The sequence below is a fragment of the Gasterosteus aculeatus genome, chromosome 1 (genome assembly GCF_964276395.1).
Source record: "Gasterosteus aculeatus chromosome 1, fGasAcu3.hap1.1, whole genome shotgun sequence".
NCBI classification, from domain to species: Eukaryota; Metazoa; Chordata; class Actinopteri; order Perciformes; family Gasterosteidae; genus Gasterosteus; species Gasterosteus aculeatus.
The window spans coordinates 5,905,740-5,932,867 of NC_135688.1; the positions used below are offsets into that span (position 1 = coordinate 5,905,740).

General features: G+C 42.6%; 1 protein-coding gene across 3 annotated transcripts in view; it reads right to left on the reverse strand.

Moving 5' to 3' along the window:
• si (sucrase-isomaltase) overlaps positions 1 to 27,128 on the reverse strand; it is a 56,713-nt gene that overhangs the window by 19,790 nt on the left and 9,795 nt on the right. For all 3 annotated transcript variants that reach the window (XM_040187171.2, XM_040187164.2, XM_078104619.1), the window contains exons 7-28: positions 25,773 to 25,944; positions 25,312 to 25,411; positions 24,779 to 24,891; positions 24,489 to 24,614; positions 22,388 to 22,519; positions 22,078 to 22,197; positions 19,844 to 19,957; positions 19,312 to 19,396; positions 18,557 to 18,674; positions 15,340 to 15,511; positions 13,831 to 13,947; positions 12,075 to 12,229; positions 10,470 to 10,554; positions 6,957 to 7,013; positions 5,228 to 5,352; positions 4,890 to 4,978; positions 4,662 to 4,711; positions 3,950 to 4,135; positions 2,122 to 2,271; positions 1,814 to 2,020; positions 1,550 to 1,704; positions 155 to 323 (exon numbers count right to left, since the gene is read on the reverse strand). In XM_040187171.2, coding sequence (XP_040043105.2) covers positions 155 to 323; positions 1,550 to 1,704; positions 1,814 to 2,020; positions 2,122 to 2,271; positions 3,950 to 4,135; positions 4,662 to 4,711; positions 4,890 to 4,978; positions 5,228 to 5,352; positions 6,957 to 7,013; positions 10,470 to 10,554; positions 12,075 to 12,229; positions 13,831 to 13,947; positions 15,340 to 15,511; positions 18,557 to 18,674; positions 19,312 to 19,396; positions 19,844 to 19,957; positions 22,078 to 22,197; positions 22,388 to 22,519; positions 24,489 to 24,614; positions 24,779 to 24,891; positions 25,312 to 25,411; positions 25,773 to 25,944 — 2,797 coding nt within the window. The remainder of the gene's footprint in view (positions 1 to 154; positions 324 to 1,549; positions 1,705 to 1,813; positions 2,021 to 2,121; positions 2,272 to 3,949; positions 4,136 to 4,661; positions 4,712 to 4,889; positions 4,979 to 5,227; positions 5,353 to 6,956; positions 7,014 to 10,469; positions 10,555 to 12,074; positions 12,230 to 13,830; positions 13,948 to 15,339; positions 15,512 to 18,556; positions 18,675 to 19,311; positions 19,397 to 19,843; positions 19,958 to 22,077; positions 22,198 to 22,387; positions 22,520 to 24,488; positions 24,615 to 24,778; positions 24,892 to 25,311; positions 25,412 to 25,772; positions 25,945 to 27,128) is intronic.

Below are 27,128 nucleotides of genomic sequence, written 5' to 3' on the forward strand. Positions count from 1 at the left end.
AATTCTGGGTTGGAAGGAATATAAATGATTAAAAAAAAACATTGTCACTCATTTTTTTCTAAATCCTTACCTGATGTGGCATGTAAGCGAGCTGTGTATAAAGAGCAGGGTTTGCTAACATGTGTGCGTGCTTGTGCTTCAGAGGGATACTTACACCAGGAGGCTGGTCCTTGGCGAACATTCCCCAGGTGTGGTAGTTGAGGTCGTGTTTGTATGTGGGATGCTCCGTCTCTCCAAAGCCGTAGACGTACTCCGATGACAGTCGAGTGGACACTTGTATGAACAAGTCTGAGAACGTAAAACCTGGCACAGAGGAGTCCCAACTGAGAAAATAACAGTGGATTAAATCAATGAGAGATGGAGGGAGGAGGGGAGAGAGAGTTGTTTGTCAAAATAGAGTAATTCACAATATATTTGACACAAATAGGAAAACTGCAGGCATCGCTTCAAGAAAGTAATTCTAATTAGGAAAATCTCCCTAGGAAATAATGTCACCCTTTGCATGGGGATGTTCATTGAAAAGACTCTCGACAGCGTCATGTGAGATCATCTCGATGGCTGAACGAGAGGAGGATACTTTTAGCGCGGACACACTGGGAAACTTTCCAGAGGATATCTGATAGGATAACGGGGCCAGAAGAGTTGATCGAGCATTTTTACTTTAATCACAAAGCGGAAAGAAAAAATATTAAAGGGTTCTCGCCTGCAAATCATTGATTGATTGAAATTGTCACAAAATGTCCCACCTTATTATTTGTTAATGGAAGCATTGGTTTGCAATGCTAACGGGTCATCTACGCTGCTTTAACATACACCATCCAGAAAGACTGAGATATTTGAACTCATACAATTGGTTGCCGCAATTTCTTTTCCATAGTAACCACGTTGATAGTAAGCGGTTGAGGGTAAAGCAGCAGCACAGGTGTTCTTGCATGGTTAAAGCACAGAATGAATGCTATTCTGAATAGCATTTTATTAGATGTTTAAAGATAAATATGTTAATGTGTGGCACACCCCATGTTCAGTTATATTGTGTGTGATTACGTTTTGGTAAACTACATAGATTCATGACAAAAAGGCCACTGTATGATTTTGAAAATAAAGAAAGTCGCATTCTGAACGGTTTGTTATGTTGACGGATTGTTTTTGATCGTTCTTTTAGCAAATAGAAACATCATTTGTGTGGGCAAATTACACATTACAATATCAGCTCAACATTTTGGGGCCTCCAGGATACCGATTATTTGATTTATTACAGCATATGTTCGGATAAAGATGATATAAAAACTGATGTGTTTTTCTGAAATGGTAAATTTCTTGGAAGCCGTCGTTTTTTGTGGGACAAAAAATAATCATTGTTTAAATTTGTTCAAGTAGAGATTTTAATAGCAAATGCCAATTTTAAGAGAAACTTCTGGTACAGTTGACAAGTCTTTCAAAGACACCCACACACACACACACACATTAGCGGGAATCTCAAACTCATGGCACGGAAAAAGAACCCATGGAGAAGACATAACAGAACCACCTGTGCAACTAAAATACTCACATCTTAGTTCCTGTGCTTTTCCTTGTGACCTGGATGCCGAACGGGTTGTTGGTGACTTCCACCTTGTAAAGCCTCTTGTTCTCGTCGGTCTCTGGAGTCGGGGGAAGCAACAGCGGCACAGGGACCTCGTAACGCGCCGTGGCTGGGTCCCAGATCTGAACGGGGATGGAAGGAATGTTTTTGCGTGTCACTGTATGTGTGTTTAAGTGGAGCGCGTGTGTTTCAGACGGACGCGTTTGAAATCAAGACAAATGGTGAAGTAACCTTGAACCGCAGCATGTCGCTGCTGAGGTACCAGATCTGAACACGGAGCTTGTCGATGTCCGGCGACCCCGGGCGACCGCTGCTCCTGTACTTCCCGTTCCGAGTGATGTCAACTGTCATGCCAGAGGGGGTGTTTTCTACTGGCGTAAAAGTGTAGCCATAGTCTTTCGGATAGAAGCACCATGGAGCGCGTTCTACGGCGCTCGGCTGAATTGGGACAGAAAGCGTATCCAAACATATTTTTTTTCCAGTTCGTATATATACATATAATACATATGCATTTGAAGCTCATCTGTGTCACCCCTCACCTCCCAGATGCAGCCTCTGGCCTTGCACTTAGCCTCATCTGCGAGTTCCTCTGGATGGCAGTCGAACCGCGGATTCCCCGCGGCCTGCAGCTCCCATTTAACCAGATAGCTCCCCCCGAGTGCCAGGGAGAGGTTTTTCAGGAACATAACCTATATGTTTGTGTGTGTTGAAGTGCAGGCGAGAGTGAAAATGGGAGAAAGTAGTGAGAAATAAATCCAAGGATGCCAGAGAGAGAGAGAGAGAACATGCTCGGACAGACTTCCTTGAGAGAGACTGTGTGCTTGACGTTGCGTACCATCAATTAAGACACAGCTGTTAATTTCTCCCGCTGTTTCAACAGCCTCTGTCGGGAATTATGACTCATTCTCACAACACATCTCGGGGAGTCCCTTTCTCGCTAGTCACGAGTCACCATCTGATACGTCCTAGGAGACTTCAGGGATCTTCATTAGCTTTTCTTACATTTTATTTTAGTATCATGGATGAGCAATTGCAGAAAAATCTTATTTGACAGGCAAGTACACAAGAATGCATCATTAGAATGCAGAAAAAAGACACAGCAGGCACATGGAAATGGACCGTGAACAAAGGAAAGGGAAGTCAGGCTATATAGCAAACAGGAAAGTTTTTTCAAAAAAAGCAACGGAACGCAAGTCAGAAAAAGAAATTAGCCAACACAAGTGTTGTGAAGTTCTGCTCTGTTTAATATACGTTGACCTAATGGTGTGTGACAGCTCTTAGCTACGTTCAAGGCCCAGTCCGACTAGACATACAAAGAGCGATGGACATGACAAGCCAGAGTTTTCGGTTTAACATCATTTACCCGTCACCCCCAGGAAATGATAACCACTCATTTGATAAATGCATGCTTGCATGCATGCTTGTGTGACCACAGGGACCTTCAGGATTTACAGAGGCATTGACCCGGGCCACGCACACATGTTTGTGTGACAAGCACACAACGCAAATCCCTAAAGAAACATACTGAACTGAGACTCTTGACACTTTACAGACTCTTGGCAGTTACTTATAACCTTGGGCCTGTACTATAGGACCATGTTTCATTGCCTCACACACACGCACGCTCAGGCAAAAGCTTCGATGATCCTCACCTAATATAAATTGTTATCATTTCTTACACTTAGAGGCCAACCTTGGGATGTAAAGTGATGGTTTCATCCCTGGTCTTATTGAAACAAATGTCTGTGAAAGCCAGCTGCAAGCGACATGGTCGGCCAGGCAGAGCCCTGAAGCTCCGCCCCCGCTGCTGCAAAGGTGCCATTGCCTTGTTAATTCAATGTTTATCAGGCTATTATTGAACTTGTCAGGTGTAATTTGTGCCAAATTTGACCTGGCACTTTTTTGGGTCAGCAGCGATATACCCGCCAAGTGTAGGACAGATCTGATTAATGATTGTTGCAATAGCTGAAGAATGCACCTACGGGAAGAGAGAGAATCCTTTGCTTTAAAGTCTAGGTATGAATTGGCGTTCATACTTTATTATCTATGTATCTCTTATACACATATATATATATATATATATATATATATATATATATATATATATATATATATATATATATATATATATATATATATATATATGATTGAATTGTAGTAATTCAATAAAACATGTTTTTCTCATCTTTAGCATTATTTAGAGATGTTTGATGAATGTTATCCAACAATTGGCTCTCTTTTATCTCGTCCCTATCAACTCTTGAGGGAAATAACTCATTTTTTACATGGACAGTATTGTTACATTGTTGTGTACGTACAGCATTTGAATTGAGTTTTTTGTTTTCATGTCAGTTTGAGTGTGTTTACCTTCTTTGCTTCGTCGTACTGTATGTTGGCGGTCGGCACAGTGGAGTTTGCAGTTGTTCCGCCGCTGACGTGGCTCACAGAGACGGAGATGGGAGGTTGAGGAACGCCCATGACGGTGATATCTTCAAACCTGAGAACGTCTGGGTTCCCGTAGCCGTCGTGTGTCACCTGCATCGTCAGCACCCCCTATGAGGTATAGGATACACACGTGCATGCTTAAGGACCCATTGCATGCTCTCAAACTTATAATGCTGATTATTTAGAAACATAACTTTATTTCACTTTTTTTGCTGTTTTGAATGACCATTTTCCAGGTTTAACAGTCCCAGCGAGCAATACTTGCTCTTTTATCACGTTAACCGGATAATTTACCAGCTCATGAACTCCCAAAACTCTTGTGCATCACTCAAACAGTTGATCTGATAGATTTCCAGCCTGTAGACCGTGCTACACCGGCGTAATGCCAAGATACAGGAAGAACTCACCGTCATACATTAAACATGCAAGGCAATTCTCGCTGCTCTGTGAAGCAGCAACACAGGTTACTTGATCCAACTAAGCTTCTGGAGCGCAGCGTGGATCGATGGTGCTTGATGTTGTGGATCGAGGAAGTCTAAAGTCTCTTGCGGTTTTGACCTTTGAACTTCTGTTCAGATCAGAAGGAAATATGTGGGCCAGATTTAAAAGATGGCGTAGAGCAAGATGAACTTACATTGACAACAGAGAAATTGTAGTGGATGAAGTTTCCTGTCTTAACTGTGTCTGTAAAAAAGAGAGCAGTTGTTAATAATTGTCAAATCAGTTGATAACTGAGTGATGTTTATTTGTTAATGTGCGTGAGGTGTGTTTGAACTTCAACTCAAAGCTCCTGTCATGACTGGTAACAACAAGAAGCGAATAATCCCGTTTAACACAAAACCAGCGCGTTTGCAAACGATACCTCTGGAGTCGCCATCATCCCAGAAGAGCTCCCCAGCTGCCTGGCTGTTGTCATCGAGAGCCACGATCAAACCCATGGGGTGCCGCCGACTAAAGACGCACACACAAACACACGCTCAACACCACACGCACACTTTGCTGCGACCCAATGGATCAAGCAAGTGCACGTTTATCTACTTCAATGGGATTTGATGCGTTCATGATTACGTGGTGAAAATGTCGGTTGATCTGTACGCACTTAAGTGAGTGAGTGAATGATTCTATTCACGTGCATCTCATGTTTGCGGGACGTTATTTGAGGGGATAAATGTGTGTGTGGGTGTTTGTGATGGTGTGTACCTGTATGTTGTAGTGACATCAGGCCTCTGAGTTGGGAGGATGGCGCCACCTCTGATGTGCAAACCGAGCTTGTCAGCTGGAAGATGCATATCGACTACGGTCTTGCGGACTGCCACTTGCTCCATCTGATTGGTAAGGCAACACAATACATGAACTGACCTACATTTCCCCAACGGGATGTTCTGTGGTCAAGAAAACACGTGGCGACTTTCAAGGTTACACTGGTGTCTAAGCCCGGGTTGTAATAATACATAAAATGCATATAGTTGGTGTTCATAGTTATCAAATTATTACTCATTTTAGATGACGGGCTTGGTCACTGCTCAATTATATCAAAATACAAAAACTACAACGCGGGAGTGAGTCAATTGTTTATTTTTTTGCATTTTAGGGTTCTTTGGAGCTTAAAAGGATTTATGTCAGGTGAAGTAACCCGTTTGACTCCCCCCTCCCTGTGTCTGCAGCTTCCTCTCTCTGCCCCTCCACTCGCTCCTGTGAGGGCCCAGATAGAGAACAGTTCATTTCTCATCCCCCGAAGACTGAATTCTCTGCACAGCCACAATTATTTGAGGCACTCTTATTTCCGTCTCCTCTCATTCTCCTGCTTTCTGCTTTCTTCTCCACCTCGTGTTATTCTCTCTTCTGTTGCTCTAGTTCTTTTTTTTTTTTTTCATCCCCCTTTTTTTTCCATTCCCATGGATGTGTGCGTGTGTGTACCATTTTATGCAGTACAGTAGAGCATGGGCGAGTGTGTGGGCTGGAGTTAGTGGAGCGTCTACAACCAATTTCAGATCTTATCGCCTCCTTATTGTCTGGCTTAAGGAGTTCTTCTCTAGCCTTGTCTTCTCCTCCTTATTCCTTCAGGCCCGACCTCATGTCTTCCAAACTGTGGTTATCATCCCTCTCTTCTACTCATCATCTCTCTTCCCGTCAGGTGCCGTACTTTTGTCCTCTTCTCATCTCCCATCCTGTGTGTTTTTGCTCCTTCATCCCTCTGTTTCTGTAAGATGTTTTTCGTGGTCATTTTTATTGCATCAATACTTCCCCACAAACCCTCCCATCGTCTTGGCCACGGGGGGACCAAAGAGAACAGGGGGCCGGCGGCCAGACAGCCGATCTAATCGTTCATCTGATCAGTGGACACTTTACATCGCAACTGTGACGCCAAAATAAGGTCCCAAAGGGGCTCAACACCTCTTTTATCTACTTGTCAGGGAGAGATAGTCCCTCTCCTCTCCTCCCTGCCCCCCCCTTCCCTCTGTCTTTGTCCCGACTCTCGCTCCGTCTTATCTCTCGTCTTTCTGTATAAAACGAAGATCTTGAGGCAAAGACTTTCATGTGATTTGTATTTGAGTTAATTTCAGTAATGCAGCGTACTACTTATTAGCCATTTTTATTGAGGACTTAAACTTTTGTGATACCAATTAATCAGGGAGACCTGTGAAATAAATAACACCTTACACAGAAAGTAACCCTTCAATTAATCCTGTTCAGCCTCCCTGTCATCCATTTTTCTGTTTACGGGCTGTTTACAGGCTTAGATGTGCTTATTAGATATATGTTTTTATATAAACACCGTATATTTGATTTGCAATACATTTCTTTCAACAATCTGAGTTGTATCTGCTAGAAGTATTCTTAAAGTTAATTTACATGTTTCATAATCTCGCATTGGAAGTGTAAAAAGGCTTTAGAAAAATATCCTAAAATGCGCAGAATTGAGTCTTACCGTGTCATAGTCGTACCACACAGCATCCGGGATGTATGCCTGCACGGTGTCCACACCCTGCAGGAGACCAGCACACAATACTTCTTCACATGTGTACGTATCTGAACGAATTTAAATGTTTTTTTTGTTGCCTTTGAATACAACATTATGTAGCTCTGATTTGTTAAGTAGACAAATGTGTCAGCCTGGTGTTCTGTGTGACAGCATGCCTGTGTTTGACTTGCAGCCGGTAACATCTGCTTCTGCTACCCACACAAATCCTGTCACTTTAATCTTACACGCGCCTAAACAGGATAGGAGCCACAATAGATCATTTTTTCCGCTCTAAATCACTGCAAGTTAATAATGAATAAGATAAAGATGAAATGAACAGGTTTTTTTTTTTTCAAAACTGCCTCCCATCTGATATAAAGTATCCACAAAACCCTGGTGACATTTCAGTCTTTAGCACTATGATGCAACAGACGATGAAAAAAACATCAAGGGACGACTGATAGGTAACAGCCTTTGATAGCTGAAGGTGGCGGACAGACAGGAGCAATCAATAGGCGAGCGCCAGGCCTTTGATAGCTTTGTCACTCCTGTGCTCTTTCTGACATGGCGGAACAGAAAGGCAGAGAGATAAACACGGCGAGAGCAGCGAGAGAAACAGCAAACCAGAGGTCCGGTTGAGAACCGAGACAAATTGTGAAATGCACTCTGTCAGCTTTGTAGGCCTGGACCTTCTGTCGAAGGCACGGACGGCATCTCTCTCTCTCTCTCTCTCCCGCTCGCTTTCTTTTCCAGTGGAAGAAAGAGAGACGGAGAGTTAGAGTGGCCCACTGAGGCCTGTTAATGGGAACAAGAAAGAGGGTCGACATGAAGCCAAGGAAGAACACACAGGTAAGAAGACGAGGAACAAAGGATGAATAAATAGAAACAAATGATTCAAAATGCGAGACATCCCATAAGAACATGGAAAAACCTTTTAAGAGCAAATTAAGATATTGCTGTAATGTCTTACTAACTAACTTAAATGACTTGATGTCCTCTTTGGGGTCCACGACTGCAGTTTGAGGCAGATCACCTGTCACAGCTGCACAGCCTGTCGGGTGACGGCCAGGGGCAATGGATGGTCCCCCGACACCTCGTCTTATGGTGTCTGATTTACTCGCGTCGCCTATCAATCAACACGTTGACTAATGGGAAGGGACCTCAGGACCTAGCATGGCTTCCAGCTGCCACTGAGAGGGACGGGGGACGAGGCCTGTACCCTCATTTGGAGTACTGAAGCCCAGTTAGCCATGGGGTAAGATTTGATCGGGCGGGCTAAAGATTCAGACTGGCAGAATGATCAGTTGGTGGCTGAGGTACATGAGAGAAGAAGTGAAAGGAGGAAAGAGAGATGGGATAAAATGAAAAGGGATCATGAGGACGAGTTGAGAGCAGCTGATTAAGAGAATGCAGATGAGATAAGGGAGCCACTGCTTGATGAAAGGCTGAGCAGAAAAAGTAAAGGGAGCACAGGAGAGTGGAAGCACAGATGAAGACTTGAGGGGATGACAGAGACCAGGAGTCCTCCCCAGTTTATCACAGAGATCAAGGTTAAAGCATCGACTGATCTGATGATGGAGCAAGAGCATCATTAAAGAAAGGGAAAGACAGACGGACAGAGCGATACAGAGAAAGTGACACAGAGATATGAGGAGAATGAAAGAGAGGTGAAGATAGGATAAGACGAGGAGATCAGCTTGCGACCTCACTCCAGGGTCACACGCTATCTGTTCACTATCTTTCACAGCCTGATGCATCGCAATCAGGAAGTGGGCGCGCTGTTCCTAATGCCCGCTCTTACCCGGTCTTAAACCGCAGCGCCGCGGCTCAGCGGCACACTGGCACTAGAGAAGATAAATATTCGGCCTCATCGCATCTGTCATATTGAAAATGTCCCTTTTCAAGTGGCATTGCCCGAGGTCCAACTTGTTTCTAATGCTCTGGCATCGGCTTTAGAGGCAAGTTGGACCTCGGGCAATGCCACTTGAAAAGGACATTTTTCAAAACGACAGATGCGACGTGGCCCAATATTCACTGCGCTTCTGTTATTCAAAAAAAATAGTAAGAATTCTTTAATGTGAAAGAGATGAGAACAAGAACAAATGTTATTCCAGAGCTCGCAAACACTGGTGGAACATCTGTTGACGATATGTTGGACCAATCGATTTGAAATGTTTGAGCATAGCGATGTGAAGAATATAGATTTCACCCGTCGTGACAGAATGAACCGACCAGAGACCACATGGTTTAAATACACTGGGAAGGTGATTGGACGCAGGTGGAAACAATCAGGGACACGGGAGACAAAACCACAGGGGATAACACAACAGGGCAGGAAGTGAAGCTAACCCAGGTGCAACGAGGCAGGAAACTACAAAATAAAACAGGAAACAAACCCACACCGTGACATAGATGTGCATCATGTGGACAGCATCAGGGACTGTTAATGTTAAATGTTCCCTATGAGAGAAGCATGCAGTTTTACAATGTCATCCAAAAAAGTATTTCTGGATAACTTCTGAATTCATTGGTGACATTCCGTCACCACCACGAGCAAGGTCATAATTTGCCTCCACGGAGCATCTATTTAACTGTCAGTGACAAATCTGGCTTTCGGCTTAGTTTGTTTCCTGTTTCTGTTTGCATTTGGGTCAATCTTTGCCTTTTTCCTTTTTCTACAAACCGTGACGATTAACGGCCTTCGATGATGAGGGTCACATTGCTTTCACAGAGGAAAGAAAAGGGTGGTGAGTCATAATCGATGCCAGGGCTCGAACACACTCATCCTCTTCATGACTCGCTAACAGTTGCTTTGATAGGATCCCAAAAGTAGTCGTCCTTTTTGGGCCTTTCTCCCACCTCCCCCTCAGACCAACTCGAGCCATGAGGCACTGAGAGTAGAAACCTTCTGCTTATTTTATTATAAACTTTCCCACAATCGCACTGATGGAAGTTACTCGATCCCTGGCCCCACTATGAATCCAACTCGCTTTCACTATTCTGTAATTCACAAGAGGCCACGCTAAATTGCTATGTATGCACGCATACACATGCGCGTGCAGGCACCCACTTTTACAAGCACACACAGGTGTGCACACACACACACGCACGCACACAAACACGCAAACACACTTCTATCTACATTTCTAATCTGCTGGTAATGAGGTCAATGTTCTCATTAGAGTTGAGAGAAAAGAAGGAGGAAATGAAAGAGAGAAGAAGGAGGGAAGAGAGGAGGGGAGGGCAACAAAGAAAATCCCATGTCATGTTTTCCCAGCGGAGGTCATGGTATCTGTGTGTGCGTGTGTGTGAGTGTGTATGTGAGAGTAACCGATAATCTCATCTGCAACATCCATTTCTCTATGTACATTTCTGTATGTAATTTATCTGTACACAAGATCTAGTCATGAAAGTGCATTTTGTGCCAGCACATGCATTTGAACGACCAAAGCATGTATATATCTTTGTGTGTTTGCTGACCGGATGTAGTACAGGTGTGATGAGCAGGTATTTTCCCCAGAGGAACTGCTGGTCCACTGTCCACGTAGCACTGTCGGAGTAGAATCTTGGGAGTGACAAAGAAGAGTATTTAATCAGTGAGATACGTTTTGAATAAAACACATACAAGACTTCCTTCACCACCTTTAGTAAATACATGAAACAATATAGACATTTCTGATGTGTTTGAGTTTTCCCATAGGCCTATTTCCCATATTTGCTGTGGGATAGCGACCACTATTTTCATGCAGGTCTATTGTGTGAACATTGAAACTGTAACTGTCCATTATGCTCATAATGTAAACATGTTTTCTACTGTTTGCTCCGCGCTTCTGCTTGGTTGGCAATGCCAGCAGCTAGCCATGGCCCTGCGTTGTTGTGCATTTCAGTAGCTAGCCATGGCCCTGCATTGTTGTGCGTTTCAGTAGCTAGCCATGGCCCTGCGTTGTTGTGCGTTTCAGTAGCTATCCCTTGGCCCTGCGCTGTTGTGCGTTTCAGCTAGCCATGGCCCTGCACTGTTGTGTGTTTCAGTAGCTAGCCATGGCCCTGAATTGTTTTGCGTTTCACCCTGCGTTGTTGTGCGTTTCCGGTTGTTGCTGTGTTGTTGCAGTTCATTGTTCAGTTCCTGAATTATTGGCATTCAAAGCCTCTGTGTTCGCAAGTTATGTTTTGCAGCCGGCTGTTTGCAATCTGGCATGTTGCTGAATATCTGCGGTTTCAGCTGACGTGTTTTTGTGTTCATCTGTTTTGTTCACGCATTGACCAAAACCGAAGTGCATATAGCAGTTAAGTAAATGTCTTGTGGTGTCTGGCAAGTACTTGTTTTGTGCTGATGTCCCAAATAATGATTTGAGAAATACTTCGATGTGGGCGGAATTAGTTTTGGGCACGATTTCTCCAAGCTGTTTGAAGGTGTTTTCCCTGACGCACACTAAATGGATGATCATTAGAGAATATTTTATCAGACTTAGTTTTAATGGTCATTTATTCCATAGTGGCATATAAAGCCAAACTTCTGCTGATGTTAATTGGGTTCATTTTGAAGAGGAGGCCTTGCTTCCAAACGTAATTTCCTGCCGGACCCACCTCCACCACCCCAACCTCCTATGCGATATTGTTGATTTAACGTTGATGGTCACATACGGGTTATTAACTCCTTCACGAGGCTTGGCACTATACTAAATATAACTCATTTTAAAAGTTATAACGGCAAAAAAAAAACTGAGCCTTTTCCACCAAACTGTATCCGCATTTGTATAAATGTTCAATTCCTTGAGTGTCCCTGTCTAATTTCAGGGAAGTATGTTAGACATACAAGGAATTTGTGGCGGGTGGTGCATAACATTGGACAATAAGACAATGAGACATTGGACGACAAGACAAATAACAGTGCAGGGAATATAACATATTCAATTTACAATTCAACATACAGTAAAATATAGAAGAATGTAAAATAAAAAAAGATTAAAATAAGTGCACAGGCAAACGCAAGTGTATTGTGAGTGTATTTGAAGGTGTTCAAGTGTAATCAAATATGGACTATGAAGGGATGTGCATATTTTGAGGGTCTTATTTTGAATGACTTACTCGTGCATGACAGGGCGTACAACTGTCTCCCCTGTAGTGTGGGCTTTGTAGAAGAGTGTGTAGAGGTAAGGCAGAAGTGTGTAACGTATCCTCAAGTAATGTATGGAGCTCTTCACCAGAGTGGAGTCGGCACCATACGCTGCTGGATCCTGGGGCTGGAGACACACAGATGGATTAAAGGGAGGGGGTTGAGGAACGACAGAAAAGAAGGGCAAATGGGAAATAAAGATTTGTCTTTTATCCACGGGGGGCAGAAAGGGAAAGAGATGGGGAGATGAAAAAGAGAGTTTGTTTGAACGAGAAAAGGAATAAATCGGAGGGGACTTTTTTGGGGGGAGAAAATAAACAAAGGTGTGATGGGAAATTTAGAGTATGACTATGTAAGAAATGTAAAAAAGATGAATTGTTCGTTAGTAAGTGCACATTAACTGTAAGGATAAAGAGTTAAATAGAAATCTCACAAAGGACTAAAAAGAGACAAAGATAAACAGGATAAAAAATGTTTGAAAATGAAACAAAAGTATGATTTGATTCCGATGGTGAGTGAGAGGGTGATTAGCTGCTAACAGGCCGTGCTCCCCTCATCTGGCTAATCACTTATGCCCTCAGCTCCTTCGGAGAGTGTGATGAGGATTGTGTGTGTGTGTCCGTGTGTGTGTGTTAGGACTGGCCTGCATGGCCATGTGTTGAGAGCCATGATTAGGGCAAAGGAAAGGTCACACATTAGCTGTCTTGTTTAGTGGAAAACGCTCTTCAGATTCATCACCATCATGTCCCTGTCCCCAAGCATATCCCCCCTACCCCCCACCACCCGTCCTCCAAGTAACTACCCCCCCCCCCCCCCCCGCCCCTGCCCGCCTTCCCCTGCATTACCGTAATGCTGTTCTATTTCAGCAGCAGTCATGTGCATGGAAATGTCACATTAAGGGTGTTGCGAGAGCTATTCAATGCTGCTCTGTGGACCGAGTCATCTCCTCAGTATGGATGAACAATTTAAACACTGTAGGGGATAGTGTGCCTCCTAAAGATAAAAGGTAAAAGTTCTACTTTTGATGATTATTATTATTAACGACTATTATTTTTGAAGTTTAGTTGTATTGAGAAGAACATTTTAAAAATTAAGACAATCAAGAAAACGAAAGTAATATATAGGTATTATATCCACATATGTGAGGATTTTTATCAGAAATGTCACTATGTGACTACTTGCACTAGTCAACCCTATACATCGTCTCAATACTGATATTAAGATATCTGGTTAAAAGCTATTGAGCTAGTATCGGCTGTGCTGTGTGTGAATGGATAGAGATTGCACTAACCAGATGTCCACGGGGTACATCTAAGCGGAGAGACGGCCACTGTACAAAACGTCGGCCCTCTCTCCGCCACACGGCACAGCGTGTGATAGTGAAGGAACATCATTTAGCATTAACTTTTTTTCGTGTAAAATCTCAACCTCTTTGGAGGATCGGTCATGTGAAAATTCACTGAACAGAATTTCTTTTACTTCAGATGTTCAAATACAAAATACTATTTTCACGGCAAAAATGTTATCAACCCAGCTGTACCAGGGCTGATATGATCACCATGGATACTAACACAAGTTTCTATTTTTAACCACTTGGCCTTTTATAGCACCTATATACAATGCTATGAAATAAAGCGCTACACCCTGCAGCACTTTGGACGTGTGATACACTCATCTAAAACTGACAATCTAATGGAAGAATTGCAGAACAAAATGCCTTTTCAGTACCTTGTAGCCCTGAGCGTTGTGGTTCCGGCTGAAGGGATAGAAAGCTCCCACCTGCATCCAGCGACGACACAACTCCTCAGTGGAGTCGTCAAAGAATCCACAGATGTCAGCTCCGATCTGAAACACAGGAGAGGACGACAGCTTGACATTCAGCCACAGGCCTACATCATCCTTCTTTTAATCGTAGAAATGGCCCATTCAGTGTATTGGAAGAGTTCTTTGAGTTGTCAAAATTCAAAGAGAAGAGGATCATGTGGATTCCATTTGAAGAACGCATAATGGAGTCGAAAGAAATAATGAAGAGAGAAAACAAACATCTGAGTTCAACAACTCTCCTGCAGCGGGGAAAAGGGGCATTTGTGTATTTGTGTGGCTAAACACATCTCTTTCTTTTAAAATGGCTTTCTTGATGTCTGCTCAATTCAGTCAAGATTCACTGGCCGACAGTTATCTGTATTTACATTAATTGCACAATGGAGTCCAAGAAAGATGCTTCAGTCAAAGGGAAGTCTGCAGAGACTGCTTGCTTTCTTTTGTTTACTACTTGCCCCATTTTACAACGAGCTCAACTGGAGGCAATCGATCCAAACCCCATTTCTCTGGCTCGCTCTTTCTGTGCCTGTGTGTGTGTGTGTGTATGTGTGTGTATAAGTGGAAGAAACTAAAACCCGCTTCTTGATCTGCATCTTGTAGTTGACCTCTCTAAGACCACCCGACGTGCACAGCTGGGTCTGTACATGCATGCGCGCATGCATGCGTTGGACTCTTTGCTGTTTTCTTACTCGTGTTTTCCCTTAAATAGAAGAATACGAGCAAACACGTTGGTTTTGAACCTGGCGGTGCTCCCCCAAAGGGAACCGGTGTTCTTCCAGACATTTTAATAGATTTCATTCCAGAGCCTCTTTTTATTGCCTGCCTTCCAGCCTTTATAGTTACGCCTGAACATAGATCTCTATTAGCAGCTGAATCCTCTTTTGAAACGAGGCAAAAGAAGGAAAGTTCCTTGTTCCAGAACGTCGTGTTAACCAAACTAAAACACGTAGTAAGACCTACTACTGGCTCCAGCTGAATTGATTTGTTACAAGGTCTTTTTGTATGATACAAGCGCTCTACATACTGCTTCGTGTTTCTGTATTTCGTTATTACAATCGAAGGCAGCTAGGGCCCCAAGTGAAATGTGCCTGCGTTAATGGATATTTGCTAAAAATGAACTGACTCCGAGGAGCTCCGGGTCGCCTCGAGTTTTTCTTTCACCAGCATCAAATCAATCAAAACGTGCATTTTTCTTCCGTGAGTGTGCAGCGACAATGTGAGTGATAAGGCTTGAAATGAGGTCCGCATTAAACTGTTACGATGCCATGTCGGTGTGAAAAGCTGAAGCGACATTACTCCTTGCAGTCCTGTTAAGCCCTGCCACGGCATCCAGGTAGAAACACTTCCTCCTGTCAAAGTCACTTACCTTGAGCACAACGTGGACAGTGATTTGCCTCGTGGAGGTTTAGTACTCACATAGGGAATCCCAAAGAGCCCAAACTCTAGCATGCCGGGGATGGCCCATTTTATATCGTTCCAGTTGGCACCATTGTCCCCTAGCCAGTGACCCGAATATTTCCCCACCCCTGGAAAGGAGGATCGGGTCAGCATCAAGGTACGGTTTCCTCCAAACACACTCTGCAGAGCTCTGTGGGGGGGCGAGGGTTGGAGCAAGAAAAGCAGAGAAAGAGAGTTGTTAGGATAAGAAAGACACGGGTGAAGTGGTGGAAGGTGACTCCAACAGCACAAGGGAGAAATCAATCTCCAGGACACATGCTGACGAGTACAATGGGAGACACTTTTTTTTGGTGACAAAGCCAGGGCTAGTTGTACCTTTTCTTCCCCGTTGTTGTACATCCTTATTCAGTTTGCATTGGGATTTCGAAGCCGCATCGATTTCTATGACACCACGGAACACTCATGATGTTTACGAAATCTGGCTCCTGCCAATAATATTCATTTGTGGATAGAGGAAGGAAAAGGAGCAAGCGTTGAAGGAGACAAAGTAAAGACGAGCTACCTTCAGTTCCAACAGATACAATGTGTGTGTGTGTGTGTCTTTGTGGACCCGTGTTTGCTGGGCCTTTCTCGTTACTCGATATCGGTGCCTAATTCTCTGCATGCTCCTCCGCCTGTGAGCCAGAACTCAATCTTGACTCTTAATTGTGAAGGACGTCCCAACTCTTCAAATATACCTGAAGGAGCGAGGAGTCCGAAGCCTAAACGCCGGTGTGTTCCATTCGGCAGCAGTGACATATGAAAGAGGCATGACACACAGCAGGAATATTTCAAACCACGGCGGGACACTACAAATATGTTCTTTTAGTATTCATAAGTTACAATTGTATACATGATCAAATGCTCCTCAGTCTGTGAAGGTTGTGTTCTACACTCTTATCACATTATGCCAACATGTGAGTGGAATTATTGTTACATATATAATCTGTGGTGAAATATGTTATGCTCATCTGTCCCTTTTAGATGATGGCTCCGAGGCATTTCATTTGGGAATCATCTGTTCCTCAGTAACCGCGATCGCATCTCAGTGGGTGCGACATGAAGACATGAAGAGGCGAGAAATGGAATGGGAGATGTTGAATTCATTTTGCGTTCAATTTTTTCTTTCCTCAACTTAAACGGTCCTTTATTTTGCTAAAATAGCAGGAAGGCGCAACATTGAAAGGTCTGTTAATGGAGACTACACACTATTTTCCTTAATGTTAATGTGACTTTGCAAAGCCTTTCCCTGGATTCATGTCCGTTGAGCACTGGCACGTGGTCAGATATTTTGACGACCTTCTTACAGGGCCATCGTGTAACAGCATTTTCATTGGTTTATTATAAGCCTATTAAGAAACAGGGAGTGGTTCCTCTTCAGTATGTTTACTATGTGGCTTAACTTTTTTTTTACTGTCTGTCTGTTTGTTTTGCCCAGAACGGTTAAAGCAAACATCCTCTAACGAGAGCCTTTTGAATTGTTATGCTACCTGGAGGTAATTTGAGTTGCCGAGTGTAAAACCGTAGTACCCCCAACCGCAACTAGTAGTATTGTATTGTTATAATAATAAGCAGAGGTTTTGCACTGTGCGGCTCATAAGCAATCTTCAAACATACTGATAGATGCCACAATATCATATAACCTGTAGGTTAAGAATGTTATATAACCTTCTGAATCCTGTACAGTAATAATATTTATTGTAGAGTAATCGCTTGCTCTGCAGATTCTTTGAGGAAAACAGTAACACGTGAAAGATTACAGTTAATAATAATTAATTTGCGTTTTTTTCTGAGATACATATGAAAGTTTATGGCGGTGATGAATCCGGGGAAATTCCCAGTAAGTGGTGTGAAAAACATGGAGGAACCCTTGTAGCACCAATGTGAGAAATGTTAAGTTCCTTGCTACTTTTTGACATAACATATACTATTTGATGTATTTCTTTAGCAAATGCTGTGCATTGCATTTGTCTAGTGTTATGGGGTGTTATTTTCCATCAGTTGAAAAACCCATTAGTGCAGGTGTGTGCAGCTTTCTAATTGATGCAATTTCCCATACCATCATCATTAGTGCGTATTAGGATTCTGGCGACTGAAGCCAACTTTAGCCTTGTGTGAAATGACTGGCTGGGGGCTGGGAGACTAGAGAAATTCCACCAGCTAGATAAATATGACTGCAGCCTTTATACCTCTGTGACATTTAAGTGGTTTGTTTTTTGTGCAGCGAATGCTCGTGTGGCAGGCTGACCTCCTTGACTGTACAATTTTCATAGTCTTTGGATTTTGAATCTGATGCGCTCTTGTGAACCTCATCTGCTACTCTCTATTCAAATTGCTTCGCGCTTGTTTTCATGATGCAAACGGAAAGAGATTAGCTGGGTTTAAGGCCCACCTGACTTATCCCATTATCATCTGTATGGCACCCGAGCACGGTTTCAGAGGCATGGTAAACTTTACGTAGTGTACTTTGTGTAACTAAATGGGCTTTACATGCATTTGCATAACTTGATTGTAGGATATTAACTGTGTGTGCCACTTGCATGCACATGCTATTATCCATTGACTCCTGTCCAATGGATATTATCATGTCCAAATGTGTGTCTTCAAACCAGCAACTGCACTCAACTATCAGATGTCCACATAGTCCCCTAAATGGATTATAACTAATACCGATTGTGTCCCACCTTTCAATCTATAAATACAGCATAAATAAACATTGATCTGCTTAAAGCTCCATTCGCTCCCATACCTAAATAAGTATTATAATTATATCCCATAATCACATTGATGCCTCTCTGTAGGTTTGTGTAAGTAATGGGCCCCATTAAACGGTTTCAGTACCAGACCTATATGAGAAATTCATTCACTCACCTTGGGATCCGGGCTCATTAGAACATGTTTCTGCTCTTATCTCATGGGATACAACTTGAAATGGTCTGCAAGAGTCCCTGGTTTTGATATAACCGAGGGCATAATTCGCTTGGCTGCGCTGGATCGACAGATTTTTCTGTTGCAACTTTTTCTTTTTTCTTTTTTCATTTCAGTCCCATTATTGAGTCGCCATTTCTCAATAGCCACTGATTCCACTGCACTTAACGTTAAAGATCCCATGTGCCGCACTGTGATTACGTTACGCATTTAGGGTTTGTTGGCGCCCTCAGCGCGAACCGGCCAAACTCCTTGCGGATGCACTCACTTTTCAGTAGCCAGCACCATAGAATATCCATACAGACTGTGGACATCGTAGTGGTTCCCCCAGGCCTGTTTGGCATCCATACACAGAGTCTTACTGTACATCACACCATCCAGAATCTCTGTGGGGAGAGAGAGAGAGAAAAAAAAGATGGAGGAGGAAAAGATATTGGTGTAAGGTGAGCAGAGGCGTGGAAGGAAAACAAAATGTAGGATGCAGTGAAGGGAGGAGAGAGAATGAGGAAAACAGGCCAGGAAGAAAGGGAGACATTGATGTATGCAGCAATAGGATGTGTGAACAATGAGGAAATGAGAGACAGCCAGAGCAATGGAGGAAGGGGATGACTAAGGAGGAGTGCAATAAAAAGGTGGCATCAGGGGAGCATGCCTTTTTCATTTACGATCATCGTGTCTGGGACACAGTCGGAATAGAAGACATGGCAGAAGAGTCATTTTCAAAATCCCTCACTGGGGATTTGCTATTTTTGATGAGTTTTCCTTTGGACCTAAACTTACTTCATGAGCTATCGTGACAGATTTACAAAGTTGGGCGACATATTTGGGCTTCAAGCTGCAAGCCCATGACATTCTCGGTATCTTTGAAGGTATGTTATGGCTGGTATCCAAACTTGTAAACAATGCTACCATGACAGCGTTTAGATACCATGTCCCTAAGGGAACATAGATATTCTTGATATCAAAACTGTGCATATGAATACTATTGTGATGGAGCAGAACACATAAATAAAGGTGTCTTACTTGGAGTGAAGGGAGGGTAGTTGAGGTCGTTATCGGCACAGCCCTTAATTGAGCCTTTCTGGAAACTAGCTACCTCATTCATGTCCTGCAAGGGCATCAGAGGACATTGTTTCATTTAAATTATTAGCGGCATGCTCTAACAGTTCTATGAAAGGATTCTTCCACTGAGTTGATCACTGCATACTAAAGAGGAGAACATTTTTTTCCCCCTTCACGGATAAACAAAGTAGCCTGGGATGTGCCATTGTGTTTGGTAAGATCTTAAATGGTGTGTTGTGGTAATCAGAAGTAGCAATGAATGAGCCAAATGTGCTTTTTCAGCTGAAAAACCTTTCAACAACATGATGTAAATTCCAGCCTGTGTTCAACTCACAGTGAAGTAATTGCACCCAAAAATAACAAAAAAGTAAGCTAACTGGCCGTTTGTGTGCGTAATTGGATCCAGAATAGCGTCAGTGTCGGCATTTTTAGGTTGGCAAAAAAGTAATCAGTGGAAATGCACCTTCATTTTAAATATTCAAAATTGACTTACAATCCAGAGGGCATCATGTTTGATCTCTTTGGAGAATCGCACATACTCATCAACCCACCAGTCGATGCAGCTTTGGCTGGTGTAGTCTGGGAAGACAGTCTCTCCGGGCCACACCTACGAGGGGGAAAATGTGAGATATCAGTTCACGAGCACATTTTAATAGGTTTGGAGGAACATTAGTTTGGCATGTGAGCTCCGCTGCAGAAGCACAATGCTGTACTTTTTCGACAGAACTTTTTTTTTCTTCCCCTCTCCTTTTTTAATTCAACCCAAAAGCATCCGCGACATGTCTTTATCGAAGAGATAAGCCAGCCTTCACACTATCGTACAGGTGAATGACGTGAAGGAGCACGAGCATGATGGCGCGGGTGCATAGAAATGCCCTGAAGCAAAAAAACTAGGCCCAATGGAAACGTCGGAGAAACAGATTGAAGCTGTGGAAGTGACAAAGAAAAAAAAGATCAGAATCGAGCTGAAGTACAGAAGGGGAAGGAATGATAAGAGAGAGGGAGAGGAAGGTTTAGGAAGAGAACAGAGGAGAGGAGGAATCGATAATGCAATAGAAAGTCTCTGGACGTGACTGTGTGTCAGAAGTCGTCCTTAATGGCATGTATTGAGATAAATGATTAATCCACAGAGCGAGGCAGAGATTTCGGAAATGTGTGCACGTGTATTAGGGAGTGTATTTCTCAAGGTGAACGCCTCCCGTAAAGCGTGGTAGATATTAAATCTCAAGGTTGCTCAACGCTAGCTATCTTTCTACCTTTACTTCCACTGCCAATGACTTTACAACCCGGTTTGTAGCAAAGACATGAATCATGCTTACGTATGATCTCTCTCACACACACACACACACACACACACACACACACACACACACATGCACACAAACACACAGATTTATAGGCAAATGTTTTTGCCAGGTGGTCAGAACTCCAAGGTCGGAGCTCATTGATAGGCCCTTACGGTTGCAATCTAACCTTTTCCAATCAGTCCTTACTTCTTTTACAACTAGATTTCTGTGCCATAGCTGCTGGCTAATGCTGACAGCCCGGTTACCACTTATATAAACCTGCTTTTGTAGCGGAATTTCTGACTCTATTTTCTATATAACTGTTTGTCGGTCTTGTCGCGCTCGTCAACCCAGCTAAGTCATCATTCTCGGTCCCTCTGCCTGACTCTAATCCAAAAAAAAGGGAAGTACAAGACGGAAGGAGTGAAGACATCCATGTTGTCGGTCCCTTTTTTTTTGTTTACCTAATAATCTGTCTTTTTGTGTCTTGTCTCTCAGTGTGACTGACTTTCTGTGCAGCTCCCTGTCACTCCAGCACTCAGAAAGACAGCCAGTCAGTGTGTCTGTACGTTAGTCTCTAAGCTAGTATTTGTGAATGTTACTGTCTATCATTCCTACCTTACACCAACATTGACTCTTTTCTCCCTGCTGCTTTGTTTCTTGTGTGAGTGACATCCCGTTATGATTTTATTCAATCCCTTTTGAACATTTTTCGGTCAGAATAATTACCAGCATATCTCAGTGTCGCCATTGTCAATGACGCATCTACCGCAGAGGTCGTTTGGCAAGAGATCCCCTGTTTTCATAACCAGGACACATACTTCAAATGGTATTACAAATCCATTGTAATCCTATACTGTATATGTGTGCACTAACAAGCAGGAATATCTTGTCACTTAAAGAAACCTATCCATATAAACTGACTTTTGCTGGTAGAACATTTTAAACACGTGCTCTTTGGGGAGAGCCAGTTCCTAGTTCTAGCGGCATAACAGACCTCCAAGGCAGTTCGTTAGTCATGGATTCTGCAAGGATCCAAGGATGTTTGTCAAATCCTAAATCATTTGACAAACGAAATGTACTCATTTCATGCTGATTCTTTAATGGATATCCTCAGGCTAATATCTGTTTATTGCATATGACAATTGATAACCCTGCCAACAGAGTTAAGATAGAAATATTAGACTGGAGAACCCTAAGTTCCTACTTTTTGTCTATGTAGGGTTTTCCAAGTTTCTTTAAAGCATATTTTACTCCTTCACTACTTGAGGTACGAGCCTTGAGTGGTGCAAGACAGCTTGAGTTTGAACACTTGATTCTTTGAACATACTGTATGAAGAAATCGTTGAAATGGCTCCTGCTCTCCCTTGTAGTTTGTGCTACTAGGACCCATATCAAATCATCAACAAGTAGTAGAAGTAAGTAGCCAAAGGTCGCTCACCTCTCCTACAAGTGGAGTTTTCCCATCTGATTCAGTGATCCATGCGTTCTTCTCCGTGCCCCGGTCATAGGATTCGTATGGTGTGTTCCCTACTCTCTTGCTGATAGCTATGGCAGGATCCTGGGGGCAGGTGAGAATAGGACAGAGCACAAGTGCCATTTGTAAATAATTGTTGTCATGTTGTTGATGCGGACTCAATTTTAAATGAAGAATAAAATGAGTGTACACATGCATGAATGATACCATAAGGTTACACAGTGTTATTTTGCATATACACAGTTTGCGTCACTCACAACAAAGGGCTTCTTACCAGGATGAGGATATATCTCTGTCCCTTTGCATGAAGGTAGTCGGCAAACTGAGGCAGCTCATTGAAATTGACTTTGTCGTACGTGAAATCTTTCTTATCCTCCATGTAGTCAATGTCAGTGTACTGAATGTCCTGTATGTGTAGAAGAAAAAAGGCTTATTGCATGTGCACTTTATTTGCTTGCAACAGATATTGTTATAGAGTTCATCAAAAATACCTACAAATTAAAAGAAATACAAATTTTATTCAGAATATTGCATATATCCCCTTAACACTGTATTCCATCTCAGCATGGATGGTGAATACTAAAACTATTTGAACTGTAAAAAAATAAAAGTATAAAATTGATCTGATATCTATAAGAGCTGCCTTTGCGGCATTTTTTATGGACCTGGCGTGATTGCTAACAATCTAGCTGATGTGCTGCTAAACCTTGGGAGGACAATGGGAATGCACAGTATTATTTTTCCTTTTTTTTCACGGTGTGACTCAATGATTGTCTGTCTGTTGACTGCCAGAATCTACTTTATATCAATAGAGCAGATGGTTCGGAAGGTTCTGCCAGATCCTTCCTCTAATGGTAATCAGCTCCAGACATATTAGGGAGAATGTGATAATGCCCTTTGTGGTCTATCTAATGGTTATCAAATATGTCCCTAAGTACAGCAGGAGAGGAAGCAGATGCATACTAATGTCTCCGGATGTGAAAGAGCGATTGAAGATTGAGATGGGTTAGAAATGTGTTTGCATTTTGTCATTAAATGAAAGTTCAAACTGTGTGTGATCGTTGCAGTCTTTGCTGAGTTGTGATACAGTTGAAGTGTTTCACGGGGACGCGCCAAGATTTTTAGTAGGAGTTAACCTTAGTGATTAAAGAAAATAAATTGCATCAAGCATTAGTGCTCTGTGTGGAAGGGACTTTTTGGAGTTACTATTTGGAAAACTCAGACGAAGATAAGCAGTAAAACTCATTCGCAAGAAAATGTCAACCGGAGCTGGTATTTATCAAATGTCTCAGAAGGCAAGAGGTGTTGGAGTAGTTCTAACATTCGGATCAGGATGAATGAGATAATGAAAAGGAACTCGGACGATTGATCTTTGATCAGCGCTAACAATCATTGGCGCTCGAAAAATAGTCGTCCTGGGATTGAACCCCGAGAGCCCAGAAGACTCTTCATTATTTGACAGAAAGCTGGATTACCCCGTCCAAGCTAAAGGCCACCGCTATCACTCTGACTGCCTGTCGAACTCCTGCTTCCTCCTTCACGTCACGTCTTCACACGCACTGTAGTGGGTGAGCCTCCTGCTCGCCTCTGGAGCCACACGGCAGTGCATGAGTGGTTCAAATTTAACAAGGAGTGCTTAAGGTGAAATATCGACACACACCCCCCCCCTAACTATCCCCAAAAAGAAAAGGTATGCGGCAAGCAGGAAACTGTCCGCACTGCACACATTGGCTTCAGACTTCAGATCTCCACATTATGACTTCCGAGGTCATATTCAAAGAGCTTCTAACATTTCTTCCTTAATTGGCATTCTTTGCCTTGAAAAGAACGTGACATGTTTTCATCTCACACACTGTGGTGTGTTGTTAATGATTGCATGCTTCTTGTGTTTCGATTTTCTTACGTGTTTTTCTCAGGAACAGATGTTGATTACCTTTGTCACAACATCTGAACCATATTAATTCAGCTTGCAGCCCCACCTTACATCTAGTCTGTCTCAGTGTTTTTGTACATTCTGAATGCTGTCATGAGTCACCAACTTAATTTCGTTGTATATTTTTACGATGGCGATAAACATTGTTATCGTTATAAATGTAAATTGCAATGATTAACACCTTTCCAGTAAATATGACAAGAAGGTAAATGCTGGAGATATTCAACACAGAACCGAGGTATTGAGGGTGAAAGTGCCAAACAAAGTAAATGTATTCCCCTAAAATCCATGATATATCATTAAATATAGACTCTATAGACTCTAGTGGCAACGCTAGCCATTTCAGATTGACATGCACATTTTTAGACAACATATACACAATATAGAACTAAAAGAAATGAACTAGAAAAATTCTAAAATAAAGAAGCAGACAGGATCTCACATATGGCAGGGACACGGCACGATTCCTCTCAACTGTATCCTTGACCTCGGTCAGGTTGCCATAGTCCCACCGAGAAAGCTGGAAACCCAGGGACCAGTAGGGAGGAATGACAGGCCTGCCAACGAGCTGGACAACACAGGTAGGATACATCATTGCATTTAATGTTCCTCGGCAACTCTATAACAACTTTTACAAAAACAGACCAGCTTAGAAAAATGTGCCTGTTCATTCCCATGTACAGTCAGGTACACCTTTTTCAAAAAGGTAATGAATAATTAAATGTTTTTTACCTCAAGAAACTCCTGGACGACTTGTTCCGGCGTATCTCCGAAAAGAATATAGAAGTCAAGGACTCCTCCAATCGTCCTGTAAGTAACTGCAGGAGCGGGCTGCAAAGTCACATCTGGGGGGGGGTGAAGAAAAAGACTCTAAAGATGGAAACGTTGCAAACTAAATACATTCTGAAAGTACTGAGAAATCATGAGAGGAAAAAAGTCATCATTGCTTTTAGTCGTCTCCTTGTGTAAATAACAGTCAATTGATATTGTCCTTGATTTTTCAGCACAATTTTTGGAATGAAGTTCATTCATTTTTGTTATGGTAGGGTGAGCCATTACGAGTTGTTTGTGTCCTTGGACCAATTACTAAAGGCTCTCCTTCACCAAAGATTCCTCCTCCTATTAAAGTTCATGCAACTACGTGTTCTTTTTGTGTATACGATTGTGCGTCTATTGACATGGTTGCACTTGTTTGTTTTTATCTATTTCCCCTGTGTGTGTGTGTGTGTGTGTGTGTGTGTGTGTGTGTTGCTGTTTTTCTTCACCCATAGCATTGCTGTTCATGAGAAAGACCCCGAATGACTTCCCACTCTCCTCCTCCAGACAGAGGAAGAAGGGATAGTGTCCGTAGAGGTTGTGTGTCCCCTGCGGGGGAAGACAGAGGGAAAGGTGAATGAGGCGACAGAAGGAAGAGGAGTGAGCAGCCGCCGGGTTGTGGGAGGCTTATTGAAACTGAGAAGGCGGCGAGTGGGGGGGGGGCAACTTCACTGCGTAATCAGCTTACAAGGCGGTCCAAAAAATACACATGTTAGGAGCACGCGTTAACACGGCACTTGAGTAAAAACAAGTTTGAAGTAGAACCGTGTAAAGGTTCTGACCACACAATCGGTTTGGTGCAGAAGTGCAGAAATATCTTCTCATATGTCCCATATGTATGCACATGTGCACAGGTGTATTTAAAACCATGCATTTTGTAGGTCTTTTTTTTACCCTGTCATGTACTCACGCCGTTAGGGAAACCATCCCTGGTGAAGATGGGCCAAGTTCTCCAGTTTGTGTCATGGAGGTACCGCTGATGCACGTGCTCTCCCAAGCCATAAATATTATGGGATGGAAGCCTGGCAGATAGCTGCAGGTACTGGTCTGCGAACACTAGTGGAGCCATTTTTGTGTCAAATCTGTTTAAATAAAGAGAGGAAAACATGGTGTTACTATCGGGAGGAGAGAGGACGGACAGAGAGCAAAGGGATGCCAAAAAGAGTAGATGGAGCAGGTCAGAGAAAATGTGGGTGGCCAAGAAGGATGAAGAAAGTTGGTAACAATAGGGAGCGGAGACAAGACAAGCATGTGTTGAGGAGTTTGTTTTAGAAAGAAAAAGAAATGGGAAAGAGAGAGCATCCCGTCCAGCTCTAATAAGCCGTCTGGGTAGCATTGCTCCAGCCTTCAAAACAAGACATTCACTCGCAGTTGAAATACTGTGCTTGCTCTAGCTTTATGCAGCTGCCAAAATAAAGATCTAAATACAACCGGTAATAGTGAATATTGCATATATAGTAAAATATATTGTTATTGAAAAGTCATGAGATCAAACATTTACTTTTTAAATCATAATTCTCAATCAATGACGTTGACCACCGAGTGTTTGTTTCACAAACAGCTTTTGTTAAAAGCTTCCTGCCCACACTCAGGGCAGAAAGTTAAAAGTAGCGTAGAATTATCAGAAGTATGATACACGTGTGTGCACAGGATTATCTCCTTTTCTTGGAACTATGGAAATCTTGAGAAAGATATGAATGCCTTTGTGGAATTGTTTGGTTTTGACAAGTGAATTATGAATCTTGTTGTCACTTGTCTTGCAGTACTCTCGGGTTTCAGAATTCACTATAAAATTGTTATAAAAAGATATTACACAAAATATTGCTTTTAACAATACCAACAGCTGCCGATAGGGAAAAAAAAAAATTGGATCAAAGTAATTTGAAAAACAGTCGTCTGGCAGATTGATGTACTAAATTAGTTTCCTATAACCTCGATAAGGTAAAAAACACGTGTAATTCAATTGAATTAAAGGGGGTAAACCTCTCATATGTCCCATATGTATGCACATGTGCACGGTATGTTGTAATTGGTCGAATGATGAAACCGTTTGAAACTTACTCGCTTGAATAAATAAATTATAATCTTAATATAAAGAGAAGCCTTTGAAAACGCAAAGTCACCTGATCACCTGATTACACAACAAAAAAAACACAGTTTTAATGGTGAGTAACATTTGGCGCTGTTGCAACAGGAGAAGTTAGAGCAATTTGAACTAAATAGCTGCTTATCTTAAATGCAATCTCGCCGCTTCTGGCTGAAGGTC